The sequence below is a fragment of the Lagenorhynchus albirostris genome, chromosome 11 (assembly GCF_949774975.1).
Source record: "Lagenorhynchus albirostris chromosome 11, mLagAlb1.1, whole genome shotgun sequence".
Classification (NCBI taxonomy): Eukaryota; Metazoa; Chordata; class Mammalia; order Artiodactyla; family Delphinidae; genus Lagenorhynchus; species Lagenorhynchus albirostris.
In genome coordinates this window covers 52,307,896-52,334,161 of record NC_083105.1, presented here as the reverse complement: position 1 = coordinate 52,334,161, position 26,266 = coordinate 52,307,896, and the positions used below count along the sequence as shown (strand labels likewise).

General features: G+C 40.8%; 1 protein-coding gene across 1 annotated transcript; it reads right to left on the bottom strand.

Annotated features, from left to right (window-relative positions):
- Positions 1 to 25,301, bottom strand: KICS2 (KICSTOR subunit 2). Its single transcript, XM_060165618.1, has 3 exons — positions 24,783 to 25,301; positions 12,699 to 12,984; positions 1 to 954 (listed from the first exon to the last, which is right to left on the bottom strand). Exons 1-3 carry the CDS (start codon positions 25,015 to 25,017, stop codon positions 138 to 140), a joined length of 1,338 nt encoding a protein of 445 aa, XP_060021601.1. The 5' UTR covers positions 25,018 to 25,301; the 3' UTR covers positions 1 to 137.
- Positions 25,302 to 26,266: the final 965 nt, after the last annotated feature.

Below are 26,266 nucleotides of genomic sequence, written 5' to 3'. Positions count from 1 at the left end.
TTAGGGAGAATGTGTCTTTAATTTAGATCTGAAAGCAGCACAGGTGGATGGAAACTCTAATCACAGACCACTGTAGATCGTTAGAGCAATTAAGAACACAATTTCCAGTCTTGAAAGCCTTTCACACAAATCACCTGCTAACCTTTGGATCCAGGTTTCAGACTAGCAAAAACCTTGGGGTTCTTAAGGGCAAGTGAGATCTCACTAAGGAAGGAAATAAAGTGGGAGTCTCTTTCAGATTTCTTTGACTCGAAAATGACAACAATGGTAAAGTGGGGTTCTGGGCGGGTAAGGAAGTAGGTGCTCTGAACTTTGTCATCATAGAAGTGGACCACTTTCTCCAAGCTGTTCAGGTCGGACGTGCGGTCAGTCATGATCATGATGACATTGGGCCAGTGCAGGACAGGCCTGTCGCTGGGCAGAGATACCACGGCTGGATACTGATCCACGCCCTTTGGGGCCTCTCTGTAGGAATGGGGGTGGTGGTAGCCATGACCCTGAAAGCTCTCGGAACCTTGGTTGTCAAAGATTAAGGACACGTTGGCAGCGTCGTATTTCCTGATGAAGCTGGAAATCTTTCCAAAGAGGTCTGGGTTGGCTTTTGCAGTCAGCGTTTTCATTTCTGAAGCAGTCGTTTGTCGGCTCAGTGCCTCGTGAAAGTAGAAGCTAAATTTGGCAAGAAGCATGTTTTTGAGTTTCAGCAGCCAAAGGAAAAGGTGTGGGGGCTGAATGGCCTTCTGGGACTGCCCTCCAAACAGATGTTTCTTGGTCTCCCGTTGCTTTTCAAAGATCTGGCCCCAAGTCTGCAGCTTGGTGTGAGCGCTGTGTAAGTTAACCAAAGACGGGAGGAACTTCCACTCGGAGACCTGAGCCTGGGCCTTCAGGAGATGACTCAGTACGTCGACCTCCAGCTGGAAACTGCTTTCCAGAGGACTGAGGATGGGGTGGTGAAATCTAAAGGGGGAAGGGGAATTAACAGAAATGAGTGGAAATGTGACCCCACAGTGACACTTTCTATCCTCAAAAAAACACAGTGTGGTCAGACTAATACTATGTTTGGGGGCGGGGGAAGGAAAGATGGAAAGATTCCATGTTGATTTATTTAAAAGGTCATTCTGATATAACTTCGCCATCTCAGAATTATGTCAGCACCATAATCTCCTGTGGAAATAGCCTGACATTAAAAAAAAAACAAAAAATGAGAATAGCCACTACCTTCTGTTCAAATACAGAGAAACTGAATTAGCTGTAAGTCTTTCTTACAGCTTACAAAAAACCCCAAGGTGTTTTGTTTTGTTTTGTTTGTTTGTTTTTGGCCACGCCTCATGGCTCGTGGGATCTTAGTTCCCTGACCAGTGTTCAAACCCGGGCCCACGGCAGTGAAAGCACCGAGTCTTAGCCACTGGACCACCAGAGAATTCCCACTATAGGTCTTTCTTAACTTATTTTATTTATTCTGGGAATTGTATGACAAAACAAGGCAACCTATTTTCAGGGTGTGGTCCTAAAGAGGCAAATAAAAGGTCACTAAAACATCTCTTAAATGTGTACATAACACATATCAACTTATTTAATGTTCACAGTAACTCCAAAAGGTATTACAAAACCTATTTTGCAGATGAGAGTAGAGACTATAAACCAACTGAAACAGTATACAATCCATAAATGTTTATTAAAGGAATAGGGCTTCCCTGGTGGCACAGTAGTTAAGAATCCACCTGCCAATGCAGGGGACACAGGTTCGAGCCCTGGTCCGGGAAGATCCCACATGCCGCGGAGCAACTAAGCCCGTGCACCACAACTACTGAGCCTGTGCTCTAGAGCCCAAGAGCCAGAACTACTGAGCCTGCGTGCCACAACTACTGAAGCCCACGTGCTTACAGCCCGTGCTCCACAACAAAAGAAGCCACCGCAGTGAGAAGCCCACGCCCCACAACAAAGAGTAGCCCCGGCTCGCCCCAACTAAAGAAAGCCCGCACACAGCAACAAAACAGCCAAAAAATAAAGGAATAGAACATTTATCAGAAAGCCCTTACTTCTAGTTCTCAAATTCCCTTCATATTTAATCACAGTTAAAAACAAAATCGTGGGGCTTCCCTGGTGGCACAGTGGTTGAGAGTCCGCCTGCCGATGCAGGGGACACGGGTTCGTGCCCCGGTCCGGGAAGATCCCACATGCTGCGGAGCAGCTGGGCCCGTGAGCCATGGCCGCTGAGCCTGCGCGTCCGGAGCCTGTGCTCCGCAACGGGAGAGGCCACAACAGTGAGAGGCCCGCGTACCGCAAAAAAAAAAAAAAAAAAAAATCGTGGCTAAATTTAAAAAATCTTATACTTCAACCACTTTCCATTTATCTCAGGATAAAATCTAAAATCCTTAAAAAGGCTTACGAGGCCTCGAAAAACCTGGTCCCTCCTCAGCTTGAGCCACATTCTCATTCTTCTCACTTTCTCCATACATTAAATAACTAGAAATGCAATGGTATACCAGAGAAGGTTAGGGTAATAGCATGATTTCATTTCTATTTGTTCTAGACAAAATTTTTAAAAAAAATTTTGACCATGATCTACAGTAAGAAATACTTTATATTGTGGTGAAGTGCATACATCGATAGATAAAAGGTTTTAAAATTTCACATTTACCCTTACTATGTACAATGTACTCTTGATATTTAACTATATATATATATATATTTTTTTTTTTTTTTTTTTTTTTGCGGTACGCGGGCCTCTCACTGTTGTGGCCTCTCCCGTTGGCAGAGCACAGGCTCCGGACCCGCAGGCTCAGCGGCCATGGCTCACGGGCCCAGCTGCTCCGGGGCATGTGGGATCTTCCCGGACCGGGGCACGAACCCGTGTCCCCTGCATCGGCAGGCAGACTCTCAACCACTGCGCCACCAGGGAAGCCCAATATATATATTTTAATTAGATTTCTACTGACTAACTTAATTTTATGACTCATGGACTGCTACCTGCTGTTTGTAAAACATTTTTTACTTCACTTGTCTAGTAAATTGAGGGGGAGGGGGACAGGCTGTGGGAAGGTCCTCTCTCCCCGGCAGAGGGGATAACGGGCACGTGCAAAGACCCTGAGGCCAGTAACAGCCTGAGCCTTTTCCATCAACACTTCTACTTCAGGTCTCCTCTTCAGAGTCACTTCCTTCAAAATGTCTTCTTTGTCCTCCCCCAGACTAGGTCAGGCCCTCTAATTATATCCTCTAGTTTCTTAATACCTGTCTTCCCTTTGTAGCTTAATCGTATAACTTATCACACAAACTGGGACACAGGGTCACCCTTGCTTTGAGCCCCTTCTGAGGGGAAGTAAAAGCTGCGTTCTTCCTTCACTGCATCTCTCAAACACGCAGCACGTAGTAGAAACTCGGTAAATGTGGTAACTATGTTAAGACTTGAATCCTAGTTTCTGCCTCATTGACTCTGTTGTTTATGACCTAAATGAAGTTCTGTAACAATGAGATGGAATGGTTATCGCTTCTCAGCCTTTTGGCTAATATCAAGTGTGGCAAAGGACTGGATGAGGAGAGTCCTTTCTGTATGGACCACTTAGAACTTTCTTGCTCATCTTTTTCTTCTGAGAAATGCCCAGGGAGTTTCAGTGTCTGCCTGGCCTGATGCACCTCCTTCTCAAGGAGCCTACATGAAGCCCTTACACTCTTCCTCAAGTTCCAAAGCATCTGCAGAGGTTTCAGGAATTATCTTAGCAAGTGATCCCATTTTGAAGGTGTGGGCCAGATCTAGCATTTCCCAAGCATATCATATGCCCCAGGCACCATGGGAGATGATTTACAGGCCTGAGCCCATGTAATTTAATTGCTTCACTGTCAATGAGACAGAAGATTCTTACACATCTGTTTTGGCCCTGGTTGAAGAGGAAAATCCTGGTTATCAATTAAACAATTCGGAAAAAAAATCATCACAAGTATATCTAGAGTTTTAAAAAATCTATTTAAACAAATGGGATTATGATTAAGAGAGCCCAAACTAGGTTGGATATTATATGATAGAAACTGATTATCATGTGATAAATAGGATGTAGCTAGTCACATAACAATAACACATTTTTTTTTCTATTACTGGTATTTTACAATCAACATCCTTCAAGATACGGAAGCTAAAACATGGGTGGGAGGTGTAGTCTAATAATACACTCAAAGAATCAGAAAGATAAACCAGATCTCAAATCCTCTAGCTCATGTACTCAATTAATTAACTAATTTGGACTCTTCAAACATTACATGCTTTGAAGTAAACGTTAAGAAAGCCTAACATGGGACTTCCCTGGTGGCACAGTGGTTGGGGGTCCGGCTGCCAATGCGGGAGACATGGGTTCAAGCCCTGGTTTGGGAGGATCCCACATGCTGCGGAGCGGCTGAGCCCGTGCGCCACAGCTAATGAGCCTGCGCCCTGGAGCCCGGGAGCCACAACTACTGAGGCCCGTGCACCTGGAGCCCCTGCTCGGCGGTGGGGGGAGGCGCCACGATGGGAGGCCCGCGCACTGCAGTGAGGAGTGGCGCCCCACTCGTCACAGCTGGAGAGGGCCCACGCAGTGGCAAGGACCCAGCATAGCCAAAAATAAATAAATTTGTAAAAAAAGAAAAAGAAAGCCTATCTCACACACACACACACACACACACACACACACACACTATAGCATGTCTCAGAATCTTTGCATTCTGAGAAATGCTCCTACCACCTTAGCCTTTAGGCAACTTGACACTTAATGAGCCTTAAGTATCACCAGATTCTACAATCATGGATATCACGAAAATCTGCCAAGGAGCTATGAACACAGTAAGACTGTAAATAAGAGGAAAATGGTTTCATTCTACCACAAATAACAATACTCAAAGTGATGTTTCTGCTTCCAGCTGGAAATCATCATTTATATCCAATGTTCTCTTGAAAGAATATGAATTCTCTTCTCTGTACAAACCTCTAGAAAGAATTCTGCACAAGCTCTTCTGTATACATATACGGAAAAGTGTTTAAATGTTCAACATTTATTAGGATGAATGTGAATGCCCAAGCTACTTTTCATCCGTAAGAAGAGCTAAAAATTCATGCTAATGTTATTCTGCCAAGACCCTGAGATTAGCATTATGTTGTATCATTTTCCCATTCCCACTCTGTGCCTCATACCTATTCACATCTCACCCCGTAGTGGGATCTGTTAAATTGTTGTAATCCAAAAACATACAGCTTGAAAGAGCCTGAATACAGAATAAATTGACAACTATTTGCAGAGAACATCTGCTCCAAAAAAAGCCAAAAAGAAAGACAGAAAAAGAGAGAGAGAGGAAGGGAGCTCCAGCACGCACTCCCTCCTTCACAAATCCCCATCAAGGAGTTCCTTCCAAAAGAAGTATGCAGGTCCCATGCATGTGAGAAGGCAGAAGACCAATTAAAAATAAAACTGTAGTACAATGTGAATATATGAATGTCACAAAACTGTACACTTAAGCAACAAAACGTTATGCAGCCATTAAAAAAAAACACAAAGTACTGATGCATGCTACAACATGGACGAACCTTGGAAACATTATGCTAAGTGAAATCAGCCTGACACAAGAGGACTGATGTCACGTGATTCCACTTGTATGAGAGACACCGAAGAGGCAATTTCACAGGGACAGAAATTAGAATGGAGGTTACCAGAAGCTGAGGGGAGAATAGGCCGTTATTGCTGAATGGGTACAGAGTTTCTGTTTGGATGATTAAAAAAAATTCTGGAAATGGATGGTGGTGATGGTTGCACAACATTGTGAATGTACTTAATGCCACTCAACTGTACACTTACAATGGTTAAGGTGATAAATTTTATATTATGTTTTATTACAACAAAACAATAAAATTTTAAAAAATCAAAAAAACCCAAAAAAACACACAAAAACTTACACTTAAAAATGGTTAAAGAAGTAAATGTTATGTATATTTCACCACACTTAAAAAATCCATAATCTCATTTAAAACAATCACTTTACTAGTTTTTAGATATAATTACATTGAAGATATAAAGATGAATTAGACAAAGGTTTGCCCTACAGGACCTCCCCTGGTAGGAGGTATTTATAATGGCTATAAGCAGGAAGTAATACATCTCTTACGAGGGGTACAAATCAACTAACAGTTTAGAAAAAGGAGCAATTCCTTTTGGTTGAAAGATTGTGCAGGTCATAGAGGAGACAGGATTTCAACTGAGTCATAAAGCTTAAAGAACAGGTAGGATTTAGCCACATGAAGATGAGAGCTTAAATTTCTGGCCCCAGTTCTTAACCACCCCTGATTCCACACCCTTTGCTGTGTGATTTTGCGGCCTCTCCCACCAGAGGTAGAGTGTACTTTCCCACCCCTGGACCATGGATCGGGCTATGTGACTTGCTTTGGCCAAAGGGATGTTAACAGATCTGATGCAAGCAAAGGCTTGAAATGAGCTTGATGGGGCTTGTTCTTTGGCACTTGGGCGTCATCACCGGGTAGCTGCTTCCCCTCTAACCTTGGGCTCAGAACGAACACACGTGTAGCTGACTAAGCCCAAAACTCACAGCAATAAGCCAAGCCCAATGAGACCAACAGTGTTCAGCAGAGCTACCCAGTTAAGCCCAGCCTACGTCAGACAACTCCCAATTGACCTGCAAGCCCGAAAGTGTGATTTTGGGGGTAGTCTGTTATACAAAATAATTGTGGCAACAGCTAATTGACACATGATAGAACTTGACGAGGTTCAGAACACGCTACCCCAAAATATGGCATCTTGGTATATTGACTATTTTAAGCTGAATGAATTTGACAAATGACATATGCAGGTAACATTGAGAAATGACATATGCAGGAGGGACTTTCTGACCCTCTCCTGAAGCAGATCATAAAACCCTCATGTAAGAGGTTTCCCTCCCTGTACCCTGAGGAAATGAGCATCCTTATCTCCAAAGACATAAGGTCACAGAGAGAAATCTGAACGGGCCTTGCTGTTTCCCCCAGTTTAGTACATTTAGCTCATACCTTTTTTCATCCTAGCACATTTTCCCACAACTCTCACTCTTCATCACATCTAGCATAAAAACACAGGTTTAACAACTTCTTTGGGTCTTCATTTCCTTAGAAGGCTCCATGCCACATAAAACCTATATTAAAATACATTTGTATGCTTTTCTCTTGTTAATCTGTCTTTTGTTAAAGGGCCCTCAGCTGAGATACTTAGAAGAGTAAAGGAAAAAGATATTTTTTCCTCCCCTACAAATTGGAGGACATTCTAAGCAAACTAAGTAACAGGAACCAAGGTAGGAAATGGCAAATTTCCTTATGGGGAATACATTAGATTATGGACTGTTTTTTTTGGCTTCTGCTTAAAATCCTCAAAGTTTTCTCTTTGAAGCTGCTTCCTTTTTACTAGGAGTTTTAGTGCAATTTAAGGCATTTGATGGGCCTTAGGTAATTTGAAAAGTTGGGCTGGGGCAAGATCACAGAAACCCTTGAGTCTCCACTGTTAAGATCTAGGCGAGTCAAATACCTAGAGTAGAACGCGTCCTACAGAAATCGTACTATTGCTGGTTTTGCTTACGAAATTTTCAGTGGGCAACAGTTAACCTTGTTGAACTACACACATGCAACTAACTGTTTCATTAACAGTCTTATCATCATGAATCTTTTTTTTTGAAGGAAAAAGGGCATAAAGACTAAATAAATCACTGTTCTGCCCTTGGTGAGAATTCTGTCATTTGAAGCATTCAGATCAAAAAAAATGTGCTTCCTAAAATGCAAACAGAAATTTATGTAACTCAGTTTTTAAAAAAATGCTCTTTAAATCCTAGCTATAAAATTATGATTAAAGAATAAAAATCATTTAATAGAATATTATTGCCACACCAGATGGATTTTTAAAAGCTGTCTAGAATGAATAATTGCTGACTTCTCTAAAAGAATTATTTCTTAAAAATCATGTTGTAAAGCTAGTGGTTTCCAGTGGGGAGAGGGAAGGGGGAGGGGCAATATAGGGGGAGAGGATTAAGAGGTACAAACTATTATATTTAAAATAAGCTACAAGGATATATGGGACTTCCCTGGCAGTCCAGTGGTTAAGACTCTGTGCTTCTACTGCAGGGGGCATGGGTTTGATCCCTGGTCAAGGAACTAGGATCCTGTGTGCTGCGCAGCATGGCCAAAAAAAAAAAAAAAGGGATATATGATACAACACAGGGAATACAGCCAATATTTCATAATAGCTATAAATGGAGTATAACATTTAAAAATTGTGAATCACTATACGGTACACCTGAAACTTATATAATACTGTGTATCAACTATACTTCAATTAAAAGTTCTTGATTTAGGAGAGTATATATTAAATTGCATTTATAATTGTTTTAACCATGAAATAGAAAGATAAGCCAGAATTTTCTTTTATGTCCACTGTACAAAACAGGTAAATAAATTCAAAACAAATTCTACTGAATCAAAAAATGTTCCACTGATAATTCCTTGGAAATAAAAACCCAAGTTCTACTTCTCCTCAAAAGTATTCAAGGAATAGTAGACACCCTGACCCTGCATGAGTTAATCCATGTTTTTTCTTCTAAAGGGCACACAATGAAAACTCAAATGATTAATGTTAATTATTCAATTTGAAATGCAGCATCACAAATGACTGTGATTCTTAACCAATTTACATTTGCTTAATAATGTAATAAGTTTGCCAAAAGAGGAAACCTTTAACACCATTCTACTCTGAGCACACCTGGCTTCCAGAGGAGAAAAACAAAATATGAATCTCCTTCATCTCTGAAAGCAAAGGGCAAATCATGTTAATTTATATCTAAAATAATTTCACTTCCCAAAGAAAATGAATATAGTATACAGAATTTCAACTTTTCAGAAATTCTAAAGAATTTATGTTGTTCAAATTAACCCAAAGCCTCTACTGTAGATAATTTTTAGGCTAGGATGTGTCTGTGATCATTAATTCCCTATTAAGTAGACAAAGGTAGCACTGGTGGAGGATGGAGACAATAGCTGAAAACACCTATTGACCATATGTGATTTACAGCCAGCTCCATCAGTATCCACTCAGCAGGATAAGGGGTACTGCTAAGTACTGCCCTAAGATCTTCAAGAATGAAACCTGGGCTTTTGCTACTGCAATGGAAGAAATTCCCAGGCCTCTGAGAAGTGGGATGTTTCAAAGAAGGTTCAAAGATGATAGGTCACAAATCTAATAAAATAAAAACAATTATATAGTAATAACCATTCTTTACTATGACACAACATACACACAGGTACTTGCACACACATTGGTAAGGTTCAATAACCAGTATATCCTAATGTTGGCATCTTTTCCTTATTTATCCAATTTTTCTTGCAGACTTATGTATCAGTATTACAGGGAACTTTTAAAACAGACAGGTTTCTAGGCACCCAACCCCAAATCACTGAATGTTACTCTCTTGGGAAAGAAGAAGGGCTCAGGTAACGGTATTTTTCTTAAGCTCCCAAAATGGTTCAGCAAAACACTTTCACGTTAGCATTTGGGAATCACCACATAAGATCTCTTCCTCTTGAGAATCACAGCTCCAATTGTACTGTAGTTTTTGGTTTAAAAAAAATTATTTTATTGAAAGAAAACATATACTAATCAGATTTGAGGGAGAAATAAAAGAAACTTTCCAAAGATTAAAAAAAATCTGTAAACATGTAAAATTTGTTTAAAAAAAGGAAATGTGTGTATTTATATGCATAAACTATCTCTTGAGAATGACAGAACTTGTTAACATTCATTGACTCCTAGGAAAGAAATTAAGTAGCTAAGGAACAGGGGCAGAAGGTAGACTTTTCACTACTGCATTTTTTTGTACTTCATAAATTTTGAGCCATGTTAATATACTACCTACTAAAAATAAATAAAAATTTAGAATACAGCTGACCCTTGAATGACATACATGGGTTTGAACTGCACAGGTCCACTTATATACACATGTAAAATATATTACAAAATGTATGTAATATATTTTAGGAGGTAACATATTTTAGTAGGTAGTATATTCAATACTTTGAATCTCTGGATGTGGAGTCACAGATATGGAAGAACCTATGCTTTCTACCTGCCTTTTCTTTCAAAATCCTACCCACCCTTAAAAGTCTTCTCAGATTCCACCTCCCTCTGTGAAGTCTCTTTTAATCTCTCCATTAGCCTACTTCCCCCAGTCCATTAATCAGATGAGTAGTAGGCTTAATTTGGGAATATAAATGAATATATCTGCCTTTTTTTTTAAGCAAACATATCTGAACTCATATACCCAAAGGAGTGGTATCTTTCAAAGTCATCACTTTCCATTTATTTATTTTAATTTTTTTAAACGTCTTTATTGGAGTTTAATTGCTTTACAATGTTGTGTTAGTTTCTGCTGTATAACAAAGTGAATCAGCTATACATATACATATGTCCCCATATCTCCTCCCTCTTGTGTCTCCCTCCCACCCGCTAGGTGGTCATAAAGCACCGAGCTGATCTCCTTGTGCTACGCAGCTGCTTCCCACTAGCCATCTATTTTACATTTGGTAGTGTATACATGTAAATGTTACTCTCTCACTTCGTCCCAGCTTACCCTTCTTCCTCCCTGTGTCCTCGAGTCCATTCTCTACATCTGTGTCATTATTCCTGTCCTGCCCTAGGTTCATCAGAACTATTTGTTTTTTTAGATTCCATACATATGTGTTAGCATACAGTATTTGTTTTTCTCCTTCTGACTTACTTCACTCTGTACGACAGACTCTAGGTCCATCCACCTCACTACAAATAACTCAATTTCGTTTCGTTTTATGGCTGAGTAATACTCCATTGTATATATGTGCCACATCTTCTTTATCCATTCATCTGTCGATGGACACTTAGGTTGCTTCCATGTCCTGATTATTGTAAACAGTGTTACAATGAACATTGTGGTACATGACTCTTTTTGGGTTTTTTTGTTGTTAACATCTTTATTGCAGTATAATTGCTTTACAATGGTGTGTTAGTTTCTGCTGTATAACAAAGTGAATCAGCTATCATATACACACATCCCCATATCTCTTCCCTCTTGCATCTCCCTCCCACCCTCCCTATCCCACCCCTCTAGGTGGCCACAAAGCACCGAGCTGATCTCCCTGTGCTATGCGGCTGCTTCCCACTAGCTATCTATTTTACATTTGGTAGTGTATATATGTCCATGCCACTCTCTCACTTCGTCCCAGCTTACCCTTCCCCATCCCTGTGTCCTCAAGTCCATCCTCTAGTAGGTCTGCATCTTTATTCCCATCCTGCCTTTAGGCAGGATGGGACCTTTTTTTTTTCCTTTTTTTTTTAGATTCCATATACATGTGTTAGCATACAGTATCTGTTTTTCTCTTTCTGACTTACTTCACTTTGTATGACAGACTCTAGGTCCTTCCACCTCACTACAAATAACTCAATTTCATTTCTTTTTATGGCTGAGTAATATTCCATTGTATATATGTGCCACATCTTCTTTATCCATTCATCTGTCGATGGACACTTAGGTTGTTTCCATCTCTGGGTTATTGTAAATAGAGCTGCAGTGAACATTTTGGTACATGACTCTTTTTGAACTATGGTTTTCTCAGGGTATATGCCCAGTAGTGGGATTGCTGGGTCATATGGGAGTTCTATTTTTAGTTTTCTAAGGAACCTCCATACTGTTCTCCATAGTGGCTGTATCAATTTACATTCCCACCAACAGTGCAAGAGGGTTCCCTTTTCTGCACACCCTCTCCAGCATTTATTGTTTGTAGATTTTTTGATGATGGCCATTCTGACTGGTGTGAGGTGATACCTCATTGCAGTTTTGATTTGCATTTCTCTAATGATTAGCATCACTTTCCATTTAATTCATCATAAAATTACTGAGCACCTATTATGTGCAAGGCTCTAAGCCAGGCTCCAAGGACCCAAAAATAAAACTGAGTCATTCACAGTCAATGATGTTCACAACACTACTCAAATTCTTTTGGAACTGCTTTTTGGGCCAGGCAGTGAGCAATACATTATAACGAGTCTCACTTTATAAGCAGCAATTTCCTTCAAAAAATTTTTTCCAGTTGATCAACATCTTTTTAAAAAAAATTAAACTGGCTACAAATATCTTTTTGACTACCAAAAAAACATGCCCTGCTCTAAAGCACAGATGCCTGCCTCCACCAAAGAAGTTTAAGACAAAATCAAAACTATGCAACAGGTGCTGAAAGCAATTATAACGGAGTTCCCTACATATGTTAAGTAATGGCTCCATCAGAGGAATCAAGTGGATAACTCACCAAGGTGATGACTTTGAAAGGGACATTTATTTGAATAGTGGTTTATTAAGAAGTTACACTATGTGATATACAATTCTTTTGTTGTTGTGTGAATTCTTTCATAAGCAGAAAAACCAGTTACAATACAACTTTTAAGGATTACTTCATTTTCGACCTTTTGCTACTGCTCAGAGAAGCATCCATCCAGTATGGTGTTAACTAAGCCCAAAGAAGATGTCTAATGCATACCTGTTGATTAATTAACGTGTATAAAATGTAATACAACTATTTCTCCTTCACAGTTATTCCATCACAGATTTCCGCAGGGGTGTGGGGAAGACGGAGACTCTGTGTGGGATTGTGAGGCTGCCACACTCCTCCCTCCCTCCTCCCCTACACTGACCTGGAACTGTATTTCTTGAGGATGGTGTCTAAAAGGCCAACGAGCTCTTCGGCATTGATGAACTTCTGTGTGCTGAGGGTGTACATCTTCTCATAGAAGTCTGCGATCTCCATCCGAGCCTGAACAAAGAAGCAGAGCTGCTCGGACAGGTGGGAAAGGAGCTCTTCCACGTGAGGTGCAGTCCCCCCTAGGGCACCACGGCCAGTCACCACCTTCTTTAGCTCATTATGCAGGGAAGTGTAGATGGTGCGGATGGAGTCCTTCCTGCTGAAGAACGACTGGCCCCCTGGTAGACAAATGACATAAACACATGACAGGTAAGGTAGAGAAACTGCAAGTACAAAACACCTCTCAGCATCTAAAAGGAAAGAATCTAAACTGCTGAGCTCAATGAGTTTTCATCTACCATGTTCTCTGACTTCTATGATTTGGATTTAAATATCTTGTGATTCATAATTTCACTGTAGAGTAAATTAATGCTGGTACAACTCAGTGTAGTGGTGGACCTGTGTATAATTTCCTTACCCAGGAGATTGGTTCAAGATGGTGGACTAGAAGGATATGCTCTCACTCCCTCTTGTGAGAGCACCAGAATCACAATTAACTGCTGAACAATCATCGACAGGAAGACACTGGAACTCACCAAAAAAGATACCCCACATCCAAAGACAAAGGAGAAGCCACAGTGAGATGGTAGGAGGAGCGCAATCACAATAAAATCAAACCCCATAACCGCTGGGTGGGTGACTCACAAACTGGAGAACACATACCACAGAAGTCCACCCACTGGAGTGAAGGTTCTGAGCCCCACGTCAGGCTTCCCAACCTGGGGATCTGGCAACGGGAGGAGGAATTCCTAGAGAATCAGACTTTGAAAGCTGGTGGGATTTGATTGCAGGACTTCGACAGGACTGAGGAAACAGAGCCTTCACTCTTGGAGGGCACACACAAAGTAGTGTGCGCATCGGGACCCAGGGGACGGAGCAGTGACCCCGTAGGAGACTTAACCACACCTACCTGTTAGTGTTGGAGGGTCTCCTGCAGAGGTGGGGGTGGCTGTGTCTCACCGTGAGGACAAGGACACTGGCAGCAGAAGTTCTGGTAAGTACTCCTTGGGGTGAGCACTCCCAAAGTCCACCATTAGCCCCACCAAAGAGCCCGGATAGGCTCCAGTGTTGGGTTGCCTCAGGCCAAACAACAAACAGGGAGGGAACCCAGCCCCACCCATCAGCAGACAAGCGGATTAAAGTTTTACTGAGTTCTACCCACCAGAGCAACACCCAGCCTACTCACCACCAGTCCCTCCCAGATAGCCTCATCCACCAGAGGGCAGAGAGCAGAAGAACTACTACAAGAACTACAATCCTGCAGCCTGTGGAACAAAAACCACATTCACAGAAAGATAGACAAGATGAAAAAGCAGAGGGCTATGTATCAGATGAAGGAACAAGATAAAACCCTAGAAAAACAACTAAATGAAGTACAGATAGGCAACCTTCCAGAAAAAAGAATTCAGAATAATGATAGTGAAGATGATCCAGGACCTTGGAAAAGAATGGAGGCAAAGATCGAGAAGATGCAAGAAATGTTTAACAAAGACCTAGAGGAATTAAAGAACAAACAAACAGAGATGAACAATACAATAACTGAAATGAAAAATACACTAGAAGGAATCAATAGCAGAACAACTGAGGCAGAAGAACAGATAAGTGACCTGGAAGACAGAATGGTGGAATTCAGTGCTACGGAACAGGCTAAAGACGAAAGAATGAAAAGAAATGAAGACAGCCTAAGAGACCTCTGGGACAACATTAAGTGTAACAACATTTGCATTATAGGGGTCCCAGAAGCAGGAGAGAGAAAGAAACAACCCGAGAAAATATTTGAAGAGATTATAGTCGAAAACTTCCCTAACATGGGAAAGGAAATAGCCACCCAAGTCTGGGAAGGGCAGGGAGTCCCATACAGGATAAACCCAAGGAGAAACACACCAAGACACAGAGTAATCAAATTGGCAAAAATTAAAGACAAAGAAAAATTACTGAAAGCAGCAAGGGGAAAACGACAAATAACACACAACTGAACTCCCATAAGGTTAACAGCTGATTTCTCAGCAGAAACTTTACAAGCCAGAAGGGAGTGGCATGATATACTTAAAGTGATGAAAGGGAAGAACCTACAACCAAGATTACTCTACCCGGCAAGGATCTCATTCAGATTCAACAGAGAAATCAAAAGCTTTACAGACAATCAAAAGCTAAGAGAATTCAGTACCACCAAACCAGCTCTACAATAAATGCTAAAAGAACTTCTCTAAGTAGGAAACACAAGAGAAGAAAAGGAGCTACAAAAACAAACCCAAAACAATTAAGAAAATGGTCATAGGAACATACATTTCAACAATTACCTTAAACATGAATGGATTAACCATTTGGTTGGAGCCTGTCCAACCAACAGACACAGGTTCGCTGAATGGATACAAAAACAAGACCCATATATATGCTGTCTACAAGAGAACCACTTCACACCTAGGGACACATACAGACTGAAACTGAGGGGATGGAAAAAAATATTCCATGCAAATGGAAATCAAAAGAAAGCTGGAGTAGCAATACTCACATCGGATAAAATAGACTTTAAATTAAAGAATGTTACAAGAGGCAAGGAAGGACACTACATAATGATCAAGGGATCAAACCAAGAAGAAGATATAACAATTATAAATATATATGCATCCAACATAGGAGCACCTCAATACATAAGGCAACTGCTAACAGCTATGAAAGAGGAAATGGACAGTAACAGAATAATAGTGGGGGACTTTAACACCTCACTTACACCAACGGACAGATCATCCAAACAGAAAATTAATAAGGGAAACACAAGCTGTAAATGACACAACAGACCAAATAGACTTAATTGATATTTAAAGGACATTCCATCCAAATATAGCAGACTACACTTTCTTCTCAAGTGCGCACGGAACATGCTCCAGGATAGATCACATCTTGGGTCACAAATCAAGCCTCAGTAAATTTAAGAAAATTGAAATCATATCAAGCATCTTTTCTGACCCCAACGCTATGAGATTAGAAATCAATTACAGGGAAAAAAACGTAAAAAACACAAACACATGGAAGCTAAATGATATGTTACTGAATAACAAAGAGATCACTGAAGAAATCAAAGACAAAATGAAAAAATACCTAGAGACAAATGACAATGAAAACATGACAATCCAAAACCTATGGGATGCAGCAAAAGCAGTTCTAAGAGGGAAGTTTATAGCAATACAATCCTACCTCAAGAAACAAGAAACATCTGAAATAAACAATCTAACCTTACACCTAAAGGAACTGGACAAAGAAGAACAAACAAAACCCAAAGTTAGTAGAAGGAAAGAAATCATAAAGATCAGAGCAGCAATAAATGAAATAGAAACAAAGAAAACAATAGCAAAGATCAATAAAACTGGGCTTCCCTGGTGGCGCAGTGGTTGAGAATCCGCCTGCCACTGCAGGGGAAATGGGTTCGAGCCCTGGTCTGGGAAGATCCCACATGCCGCGGAGCAACTGGGCCCGTGAGCCACAACTACTGAGCCTGCGCGTCTGGAGCCTGTGCTCGACAACAAGAGAGCCCACGATAGTGAGAAGCCCGCGCACTGCGATGAAGAGTGGCCCCCGCTTACCACAACTAGAGAAAGCCCTCGCACAGAAACGAAGACCCAACACAGCAAAAATAAATAAATTTAAAAAGAATAACAACCCAAGCGAAGCTGTAGGATGTTATTTGAAAAAAAAAAAAAAAGATCAATAAAACTAAAAGCTGGTTCTTTAAGAAGATAAATAAAATTGATAAACCACTGGCCAGACTCATCAAGAAAAAGAGGGAGAGGACTCAAATCAATAAAATTAGAAATGAAAATGGAGAAGTTACAACAGACACTGCAGAAATACAAAGCATCCTAAGAGACTACTACAAGAAACTCTATGCCAATAAAATGGACAACCTGGAAGAAATGGACAAATTCTTAGAAAGGTATAACCTTCCAAGACTGAACCAGGAAGAAATAGAAAATATGAACAGACCAATCACAAGTAATGAAATTGAAACTGTGATTAAAAATGAAATTGAAACTGTGATTAAAAATCTTCCAACAAACAAAAATCCAGGACCAGATGGCTTCACAGGCGAATTCTATCAAACATTTAGAGAAGAGCTAACACCCATCCTTCTCAAACTCTTCCAAAACATTGCAGAGGAAGGAATTCTCCCAAACTCATTCTATGAGGCCACCATCACCCTGATATCAAAACTAGACAAAGATACTACAAAAAGAGAAAATTACAGACCAATATCACTGATGAATATAGACGTAAAAATCCTCAATAAAATACTAGCAAACAGAATCCAACAACACATTAAAAGGATCATAAACCATGATCAAGTGGGATTTATCCCAAGGATGCAAGGATTCTTCGATATATGCAAATCAATCAATGTGATACACCATATTAACAAACTGAAGAATAAAAACCATATGATCATCTCAATAGATGCAGAAAAAGCTTTGGACAAAATTCAACACCGATTTATGATAAAAACTCTCCAGAAAGTGGGCATAGAGGGAACCTACCTCAACATAATAAAGGCCATATATGACAAACCCACAGTAAACATCATTCTCAATGGTGAAAAACTGAAAGCATTTCCTCTAAGATCAGGAAGAAGACAAGGATGCCCACTCTTGCCACTGTTATTCAACATAGTTTTGGAAGTCCTGGCCATGGCATTCAGAGAAGAAAAAGAAATAAAAGTAATGCAAATCAGAAAAGAAGAAGTAAAACTGTCACTGTTTGCAGATGACATGATACTATATATAGAGAATTCTAAAGATGCCACCAGAAAGCTACTCGAGCTAATCAATGAATTTTGTAAAGTTGCAGGATACAAAATTAATGCACAGAAATCTCTTGCATTCCTATATACTAATGATGAAAAATCTGAAAGAGAAATTAAGGAAACACTCCCATTTACCACTGCAACAAAAAGAATAAAATACCTAGGAATAAACCTACCTAGGGAGACAAAAGACCTGTATGCAGAAAACTATAAGACACTGATAAAAGAAATTAAAGATTATACAAACAGATGGAGAGATATACCATGTTCTTGGATTGGAAGAATCAATATTGTGAAAATGACTATACTACCCAAAGCAATCTACAGATCAATGCAATCCTTATCAACTTACCAATGGCATTTTTTACAGCACTACAAGAAAAATTCTTAAAATTTGTATGGAGACACAAAAGACCCCAAAAAGCTAAAGCGGTCTTGAGGGGAAAAAAACGGAGCTGGAGGAATCAGACTCCCTAACTTCAGACTATATTACAAAGCTACAGTAATCAAGCCAATATGGTACTGGCACAAAAACAGAAATATAGATCAATGGAACAGGATAGAAAGCCCAGAGATAAATCCATGCACCTATGGTCAACTAATCTATGACAAAGGAGGCAAGGATATACAATGGAGAAATGACAGTCTCCTCAATAAGTGGTGCTGGGAAAACTGGACAGCTACATGTAAAAGAATGAAATTAGAACACTCCCTAACACCATACACAAAAATAAACTCAGGGCTTCCCTGGTGGTGCAGTGGTTGAGGGAACGCCTGCCGATGCAGGGGACACGGGTTCGTGCCCCGGTCTGGGAGGATCCCACATGCCGCGAAGCGGCTGGGCCCATGAGCCATGGCCGCTGAGCCTGCGCGTCCAGAACCTGTGCTCCACAGTGGGGGAGGCCACAGCAGTGAGAGGCCCGCATACTGCAAAATAAATAAATAATAAACTCAAAATGGATCTGAGAACTAAATGTAAGACCGGACACTATAAAACTTTTAGAGGAAAACATAGGAAGAACACTCTTTGACATAAATCACAGTAAGATCTGCTTTGATCCAGCTCCTAGAGTAATGGAAATAAAAACAAAAATAACAAATGGGACCTAATGAAACTTAAAACCTTTTGCAAAGCAAAGGAAACTACAAACAAGATGAAAAGACAACCCTCAGAATGGGAGAAAATATTTGCAAATGAATCAATGGACAAAGGATTAATCTCCAAAATATATAAACAGCTCACGCAGCTCAATACTAAAAAAACAAACAACCCAATCCAAAAATGGGCAGAAGACCTAAATAGACATTTCTCCAAAGAAGACATACAGATGGGCAAGAAGCACATGAAAAGCTGCTCAACATCACTAATTATTAGAGAAATGCAAATCAAAACTAACGTGAGGTATCACCTCACACCAGTTAGAATGGGCATCATCAGAAAATCTACAAACAACGAATGCTGGAGAGGGTGTGGAGAAAAGGGAACCCTCTTGCACTGCTGGTGGGAATGTAAACTGATACAGCCACTATGGAGAACAGTATGGAGGTTCCTTAAAAAACTGAAAATAGAATTACCATATGACCCAGCAATCCCACTACTGGGCATATACCCAGAGAAAACCATAATTCAAAAACATACATGCACCCCAAGGTTCATTGCAGCACTACTTACAATAGCCAGGACATGGAAGCAACCTAAATGCCCATCGACAGACGAATGGATAAAGAAGATGTGGTACATATATATGATGGAATATTACTCAGCCATAAAAAGAAACAAAACTGGGTCATTTGTAGAGATGTGGATGGATCTAGAGACTGTCATACAGAGTGACGTAAGTCAGAAAGAGAAAAACAAATATCGTATATTAACGCATATATGTGGAACCTAGAAAAATGGTACAGATGAACCGGTTTGCAGGGCAGAAATTGAGTCACAGATGTAGAGAACAAACGTATGGACACCAAGGGAGGAAAGTGGCGGGGGGTGGTGTGATGAATTGGGAGATTGGGATTGACATATATACACAATATGTATAAAATGGATAACTAATAAGAACCTGCTATATAAAAAAACAAATAAAATTCAAAAAAAATTTCCTTATTCATGCACCAATATTCCCCCAGCCCACTTCAATGAGGATTCAGATCTAATTCAGGGGATGATTAACCTTGCAAGTGACATCAACCTGGATCTAAAAAGTCCTCCTTCCACATAAAGATATTTAAAACAAAAGAGAACACCCAATTATGAAACACTGTTGTTATTCCTGGTAAATCAGAAAATTTTATTTCTGCTTTGGAGTTGCGTTTTCCTTTCAAGCTGTTATGAGAAAATGGAAAACACAGACTACTGGGATCCCAGGGGAACAAAGGGACTCTTAGTGCTCTTAACAAGGTTGACAGTACAGTCTTTGTCATAATAAGCACCATATTGTGAATTATTAAGAATAGAAAGTGGGACTTCTCTGGTTGCACAGTGGTTAAGAATACGCCTGCTAATGCAGGGAACATGGGTTTGATCCCTGGTCCAGGAAGATGCCACATGCCGCGGACCAACTAAGCCCGTGTGCCACAGCTACTGAGCCTGCGCTCTAGAGCCCGCGGGCCACAACTACTGAAGCCCACGCGCCTAGAGCCCATACTCCGCAACAAGAGAAGCCACTGCAATGAGAAGCCCGCACACCGCATCGAAGAATAGCCCCAGCTCGCCGCAACTAGAGAAAGCCCATGCACAGCAATGAAGACCCAAAGCAGCCAAAAATAAAGAAAGAAAAGAAAATAGAAAAAAAAAACAAAAACAGTAGGAAGCAATTATAAATAACTGCTGCTGTAACTCATGTTGTAACTCAGGGGTTCCAAAGGAAATCAGCCAAAAAGTAAGGCCACATACATTCTTTTCAACAACCAAAAAGGTTCAAATGGCATAGACATTATTTCTTTACTTCTGTATTAATACATGATCAACTATGCTTCTAATAATTATGGGGCCAGTTTCATAGATGTTTTCTTAAGCAATTCTGTACCCCACCAAAGGTCAGAGGTAAAACATTAGGAGAACAAAAAGAAACAGGGCGGGTTTATAACAGTAATTCTTAGGAATATATAAAACTCTCAGAGATGAATGACATTTTAAATTTTGTTGATAGTCATAGAATGCTTTAATGAATGAGTTACTATTCTAAACATACCAATTAGGAGTATCAATTACTTATCAAGGCATTTGTAAAATGTCCTCTTAATGAATGAAACATTTCACAATTCATTGACCAGTTTGTATTTCAAGAAATGAATCTTATATCCCTTACCACTATGGCAACCACCTTGTCCCAGTTTACCCATGACTTTCCAGGTTTTAGTACTGAAAGTCTAGCTTCTCAGGAAACCCTTAGTCCCATGTCCTGAAAACCCCCTCAACTCCGGGCAAACCTATAGGGTTGGTCACCCTACTACTACTGATTTCACAGGCAAACTGCTGATACTGAAAAAGTGTTTTCTCCAATATACTGCCCAGACTGACTAGCATTCACATCATTTCTCCTACTAATAGCAGCAAAAACCATATGGTGAAGGTGGATTGACCCTGACACCAACATCCCATACAGGACTGTATCCTGGAAGGTTTGCCTTTCCTCTCCACCCATATTAAGTCTAGCTTTGCAGATTTTGTAAAGTGATGGTATGAAATAAATGGACCTCTGCGCCCAGGTCTAAGACAAAATCTCTTAGGTTACGAAGGTAGCAAGAGTACCAAGTAAAATTTAAAAGCTCTGGAAGTCTGAAAGACTTGGTTCCAAATCCCAGCTTCCAAATTTACAAGCTGTGTGATGTGCACGGGACTTAACCTTAGCCACTTTGAGCCTTAGTTGTTGTTTTAACATGAAACTAAAAAGACACAATGAAATAACATTTGGTATGTAACACACCTGGAGCAAAGCACGTAATCAATACTGCTAATCCCTTCCCCTTCCGTTTATAACCGATAAAAGAAGCTCTCAGTACTACAGAGTTGGGCTTCTGCAACTCTGTGGTAAATTGGGAGCTTCAAGTACTGTAAAAAGAATAGCTAGCTATTTGATAGATAGCTAGGTGACCTTAACTGTGTACTCACTTCTGCTGTTAAACAAGGTGAACTTGGTGAAAATTTTAACTCTGAGTGAAAAAGGGATACCTTCCTTCATTAGATTACCCTTACCTGGGGGTGTGGAAACACCATATAAATATAAAGAATACCTTTTAAAGCTTATCAATAAACATCCATTACTACTATGTGAAACCAAGTTACCTGACACTTTAAGGAAGGGAGAGACCACCAACGCATTTGTTTTAAACATGTCTCTCTTCTCAAAGCTCTCAGGAGCACAAGCCTACTTGGTGACTACCCTAGTTAGGAATATCCAATGGGGAGTGGCCTTCCTTCATGCTGGGAAATAAGGAATCAGAGACACCCGACTTCTTGTCTCAGCTTTTTGAATTTACAAAATATGATTATTTTGAATTGTTTCCATGGAAGTCTCGTTTTATGAATGCTCATTATTTTTCAAGATTTCAACAGTCTATCTCACATCATGAAATTTCAAGCAATGAGTATATTAAAGTTTTGCACTTCTAATTGAATATTTTATTCCACAACTTCTTGCTAATGATACTCTTTAAACATCAGTTCTCAAGTTAAGTCATTTTCTACCATGGTATCTTCCAGCCACCAGATGTTGAGGAAACTCTCCAGCAATGAAACAAAGGGGAGAAAAGTATGACCTTCTAAAGTCCTCTGCAGGTATTGAGTCAGCATACTTTAATCACTGATCTTTCCCCAAATAGATATATTCTCCCCTCAAAGTAAACAGAGGGCTCCAAGATAAGGGTTGACCCCAAAGTTTTTCATCTGAGCCAAGACAGGAACAGAAGGCTCCCTGTCAGGTCTGTTCTTTGTCTAAAGTCTCACACTTGCATCTATAATCAGGATTCACTGCCAAGGTCTCCAATAAACACCAGTCACAAAAGTGAAGTCAAAAAGACTCACTTTTTAAAACTGTGCTTTCTACATGTTTAAAAAATACACATAAACTTTTTGTTTTGCTTTTTAAAGAAAACCATATAAATGTTCTAAATAGCAAAGTAGTTGACGAACATGGGACTGTTTTAAGTAGCAACATAAAAATTTTCCCAAGTTTTTAAGAAAATGGAGAGTCAACTCAATAATCATGAAGTCATATTGTAAGCACGTTGATATCACACGTTTGATATTCCAGTATCAAAAAACGGTAAGGTAATTGCAAAGCTAAAAATTTACATCTGGAACCTACATTTACTGTACACGAGAGTAAGCTATGTGACATTAAACATGCCATTTTCAGAACATTTACACCGAAGTGACAGATCAGCTGGGAGCCTAAACAGCGCCTGAGCATGTTTCACAGTGTAAATTGCTCTGTGGATCAATTTCAAAGCACAGCCCTCAGGCTCACCCATGCAAGCTGGGGTCTGTGCAGAACTAATCGCTTTACATAATAAGAGCCACTTCAGAGAACCCAAGTCAGAGACAGTGATGGGCTTGTGCATGTTCTTAGGCACAGCCAGGCACCTAAAACCAGGCACATACAACTTAAACTAGAGTAGATTTCTTAACTGAGGTCTATACATAGACTTTAGGAAATCCAAGTGAACCCTTTCAGATTACATGCAAAATTGTATTACATATATATTTTTCTGGGGAGTGAGGCCACAGGTTATCAAATCCTCATAGGTTAACTAAAAGAAAAAAACATAAAAACATGGCACTGGGATCAATCACCATTCTTCATGAGGCGGGGGAATCTAAAAACACTAAAACTGCAAGAAAATTACCCACCTTCAATTTTACAGGCAGAATCCTCCCCATTTTCATATATACATAATAATATGTAAATTATTTAATATATAACTGTAAATTATACTACATCTACAATTTTTATAAATCATTTGGATACAAACACAATCTGACAGTTCAAAGGTAGGTATTCTGGTATAGGCTCTGTCACCTACCCGCACAACTGCATGCACACAATTTGCCAATCTGTAGAAAGGGGAATTATAACACTGCAAGAGCAATTGTAAATTTCTGAGAAGTGCCACTGTAAGAAAGGGAGGAAAAATTACACAAGGTGAAACTACCTGACTAGTTGTTGCCAATAAGTCAACACACTAAATAACAAGTTATTGTTTGAAAAGCTAAAGCACAGTTAAGATCTCAGAAAGCCCTGCCTCTTGAGTGTTTACTGAAAGCAAGATGTACATGGTCACCTTCAGGCAATATAAGGAAACTGGGGGGGGGGAGAAACTCAAACTGGAATCTGCACTCAATTGTACACTTCTATTTTATACTGTTATGTGTCCTTCATTCATACCAGACCCTGTGCCTCTGATATTAAAGTGTCTAAAATACGCCAAAGTACTAAAACAACTCTAAAAGCTCTGGGATTCATAATATTGGTAATTTTAAGTAGTAATACTTCGTATGTATAGCCCTTGGCTTTCACATATATTATTTCCTTCTGATTTACTCATACTAATTGTTTCTACTAGTGAAAATCAGCTTAATCAGCTCCTGCATCTTATTTTCAGGGGCAAGATTTATCATGGGATGATAAGAGTGTTTACCATTTTCCCTGTAAGGCCCCTCTTGTTAGTGTTAGGCATATTTCTTGCCTTTCCTGTCCAGCATTCATTTTTCTCTTCATTCATTAGATATTTATTGTGGGTCTACGAAGAGGGGGTAGGACTCCATCTGTAACTCTCCGGGGCCTTAAGAAGCCAGACAATAGTGTTCATGAATTCTAACTAGGTTGTATTGCCAAGTTTTGCTCCTCTCGCCGCAGTGTCACTGGTTAGAGAGCGAGGACATAGAGTTTAACTTCTCATTTATGGCACCAATCCATGCATGAGCAAAATGGATACTGCCATCGGTTTGAAGCACAGCCCTGCAAACAACATCCACCCGGACGGCCAATCTATCTGCCGCGGAGGCCGGTGGGCGGGGTTTGTGGAAGCCGAGGGAAGGACGGGATCGGTGGGAGGAGACCTGGGAGTGCGGAGCTGAGCCTGCGGCTAAGAGTGACAGAGACAGGGAACCCAAGCCATTGCCGATGGGGGAATATACTCCCTTTCCTTCCTCAAGGGGCACGGGGGGCGGGGCGGAGGTACCTAGTTTCTGCCCCAGGTAGGTGAGGCTGTGATAGACCTTCTCTGCCGCGGCCAGGTGGGCCAAGGCCGCCAGCAGCGACAGCCAGCTGCCCCCCGCGCTCTTGTTGGCCTCTCGTTCCTTCTCCACATTGTCCTTGGCCTTGTCGTAAGAGAAGATACCCAGGTGAGAGAAGAACGTCTCCAGCACCGCCTGTTCCACCGGGACCGGGGCTGCCAGCGGGATAGACTCCCCCATGCGAGCTGCGCTCCAGCTCCACCCACGTGGCTCGCCTCTCCCTCGCACTTCCGGGTTCTCAGGGAACGGGCGCACGAGCGTGCGTGCGCGTGACCGCCGCAAGCGGCGGGCTCGTGAGCGCGCGGCCGCCTGGACCGCGCCTGGGCCTTAGAGAGGACGCGGTTAAGGGTCAAGGCGGGAGACGGATGGCCGCTCCTTAGCTCCTGAGCGACTCCGGCGCTTCGGTTCCCGCAGCTCTGACTATTCGGACCCTCAGGGCAGAGCGCGAGGCGGCCCGCTCGCTGCTCCGTGGAGCTGACGGCGTTCTGAGGTGAGCTGAGAGGCCCCTCCCTGTTAGACTGCGTCAGTGCTGGTGACGTCACGTTTCCGTGACGTCAGTGGTTCTTGTCCTAACATCTGGCCGGGGCTCGGCTGGGGCCTGAGGCGCGCGGCGAGATGAGCCTTGGGCCTGCAACTGTGCTGACTCTCACAACAAGGAGTCTGTAGTCCTCATTGCTTTTAAACCAACTCCAGTAAGTGGTTTATAGAGTAGAAGCCTCAGGTGGGTAAAGGTTTATCTCTCACCCCCATGTCTGATTTTCACCCGTGGTGGGTTAATTCACGCCTCTGTCAGGTTCTAGTCATCTCGGGTTCGTGCTAACGAAAGGGCTTCCGACCAGAGCTGCTCCTAGGCTTGGCCGTACTACCCACACTATATTAGACTTCCTTAAAACATCAGAATGAAGGCTACGTTAATGCAACTTCTGCTAAAGAATCTGAATTGATGTACTTTGTCATTCAGATTAATTACAAATCCTCAAACATTTAAGAAACACCATAAACCCAGCTCATAGGTATGTCCACTGCTTGAAACACTACCCCACTGCTCACTTAGTTTTTACCTTTCTCTTTGTTATTTTTATTTTATACACTTTAGTCATAGTGTATTTAAACACGTATATTTTCATCTGTCTTTCCCCTACTAAGTGAACTCCCTAAAGCACAATCTAGGTTTCATTCACCTTTATAATTTTTTCATCATGGATGGCACAATGATTTTTGTTAGACAAATGAGGGAATTGCCTGTTTTCATTTTTTTGTCAAACAAGATCGGTTCTGCCATCGTTACCTTTTAATGCAAATCCCATAATTTGATTTTAATGAATATATAATATACCTGTTGCTTGCTCTCAAGAATATAATTGGGTAAGATCAACTTTGTTAACTGTGAAACTTTATATGTAAAGGTGAAATTTTATATGTTATAAAG

Coding starts and splice junctions, on each gene's coding strand:
- KICS2 (XM_060165618.1), bottom strand. CDS start 25,017: ATGGGGGAGTCTATCCCGCTGGCAGCCCCGGTCCCGGTGGAACAGGCG. Junction 12,985..24,782: donor CTACCTGGGGCAGAAACTAG/GTACCTCCGCCC, acceptor TTTGTCTACCAG/GGGGCCAGTCGTTCTTCAGC. Junction 955..12,698: donor CTCAAGAAATACAGTTCCAG/GTCAGTGTAGGG, acceptor TTCCCCCTTTAG/ATTTCACCACCCCATCCTCA.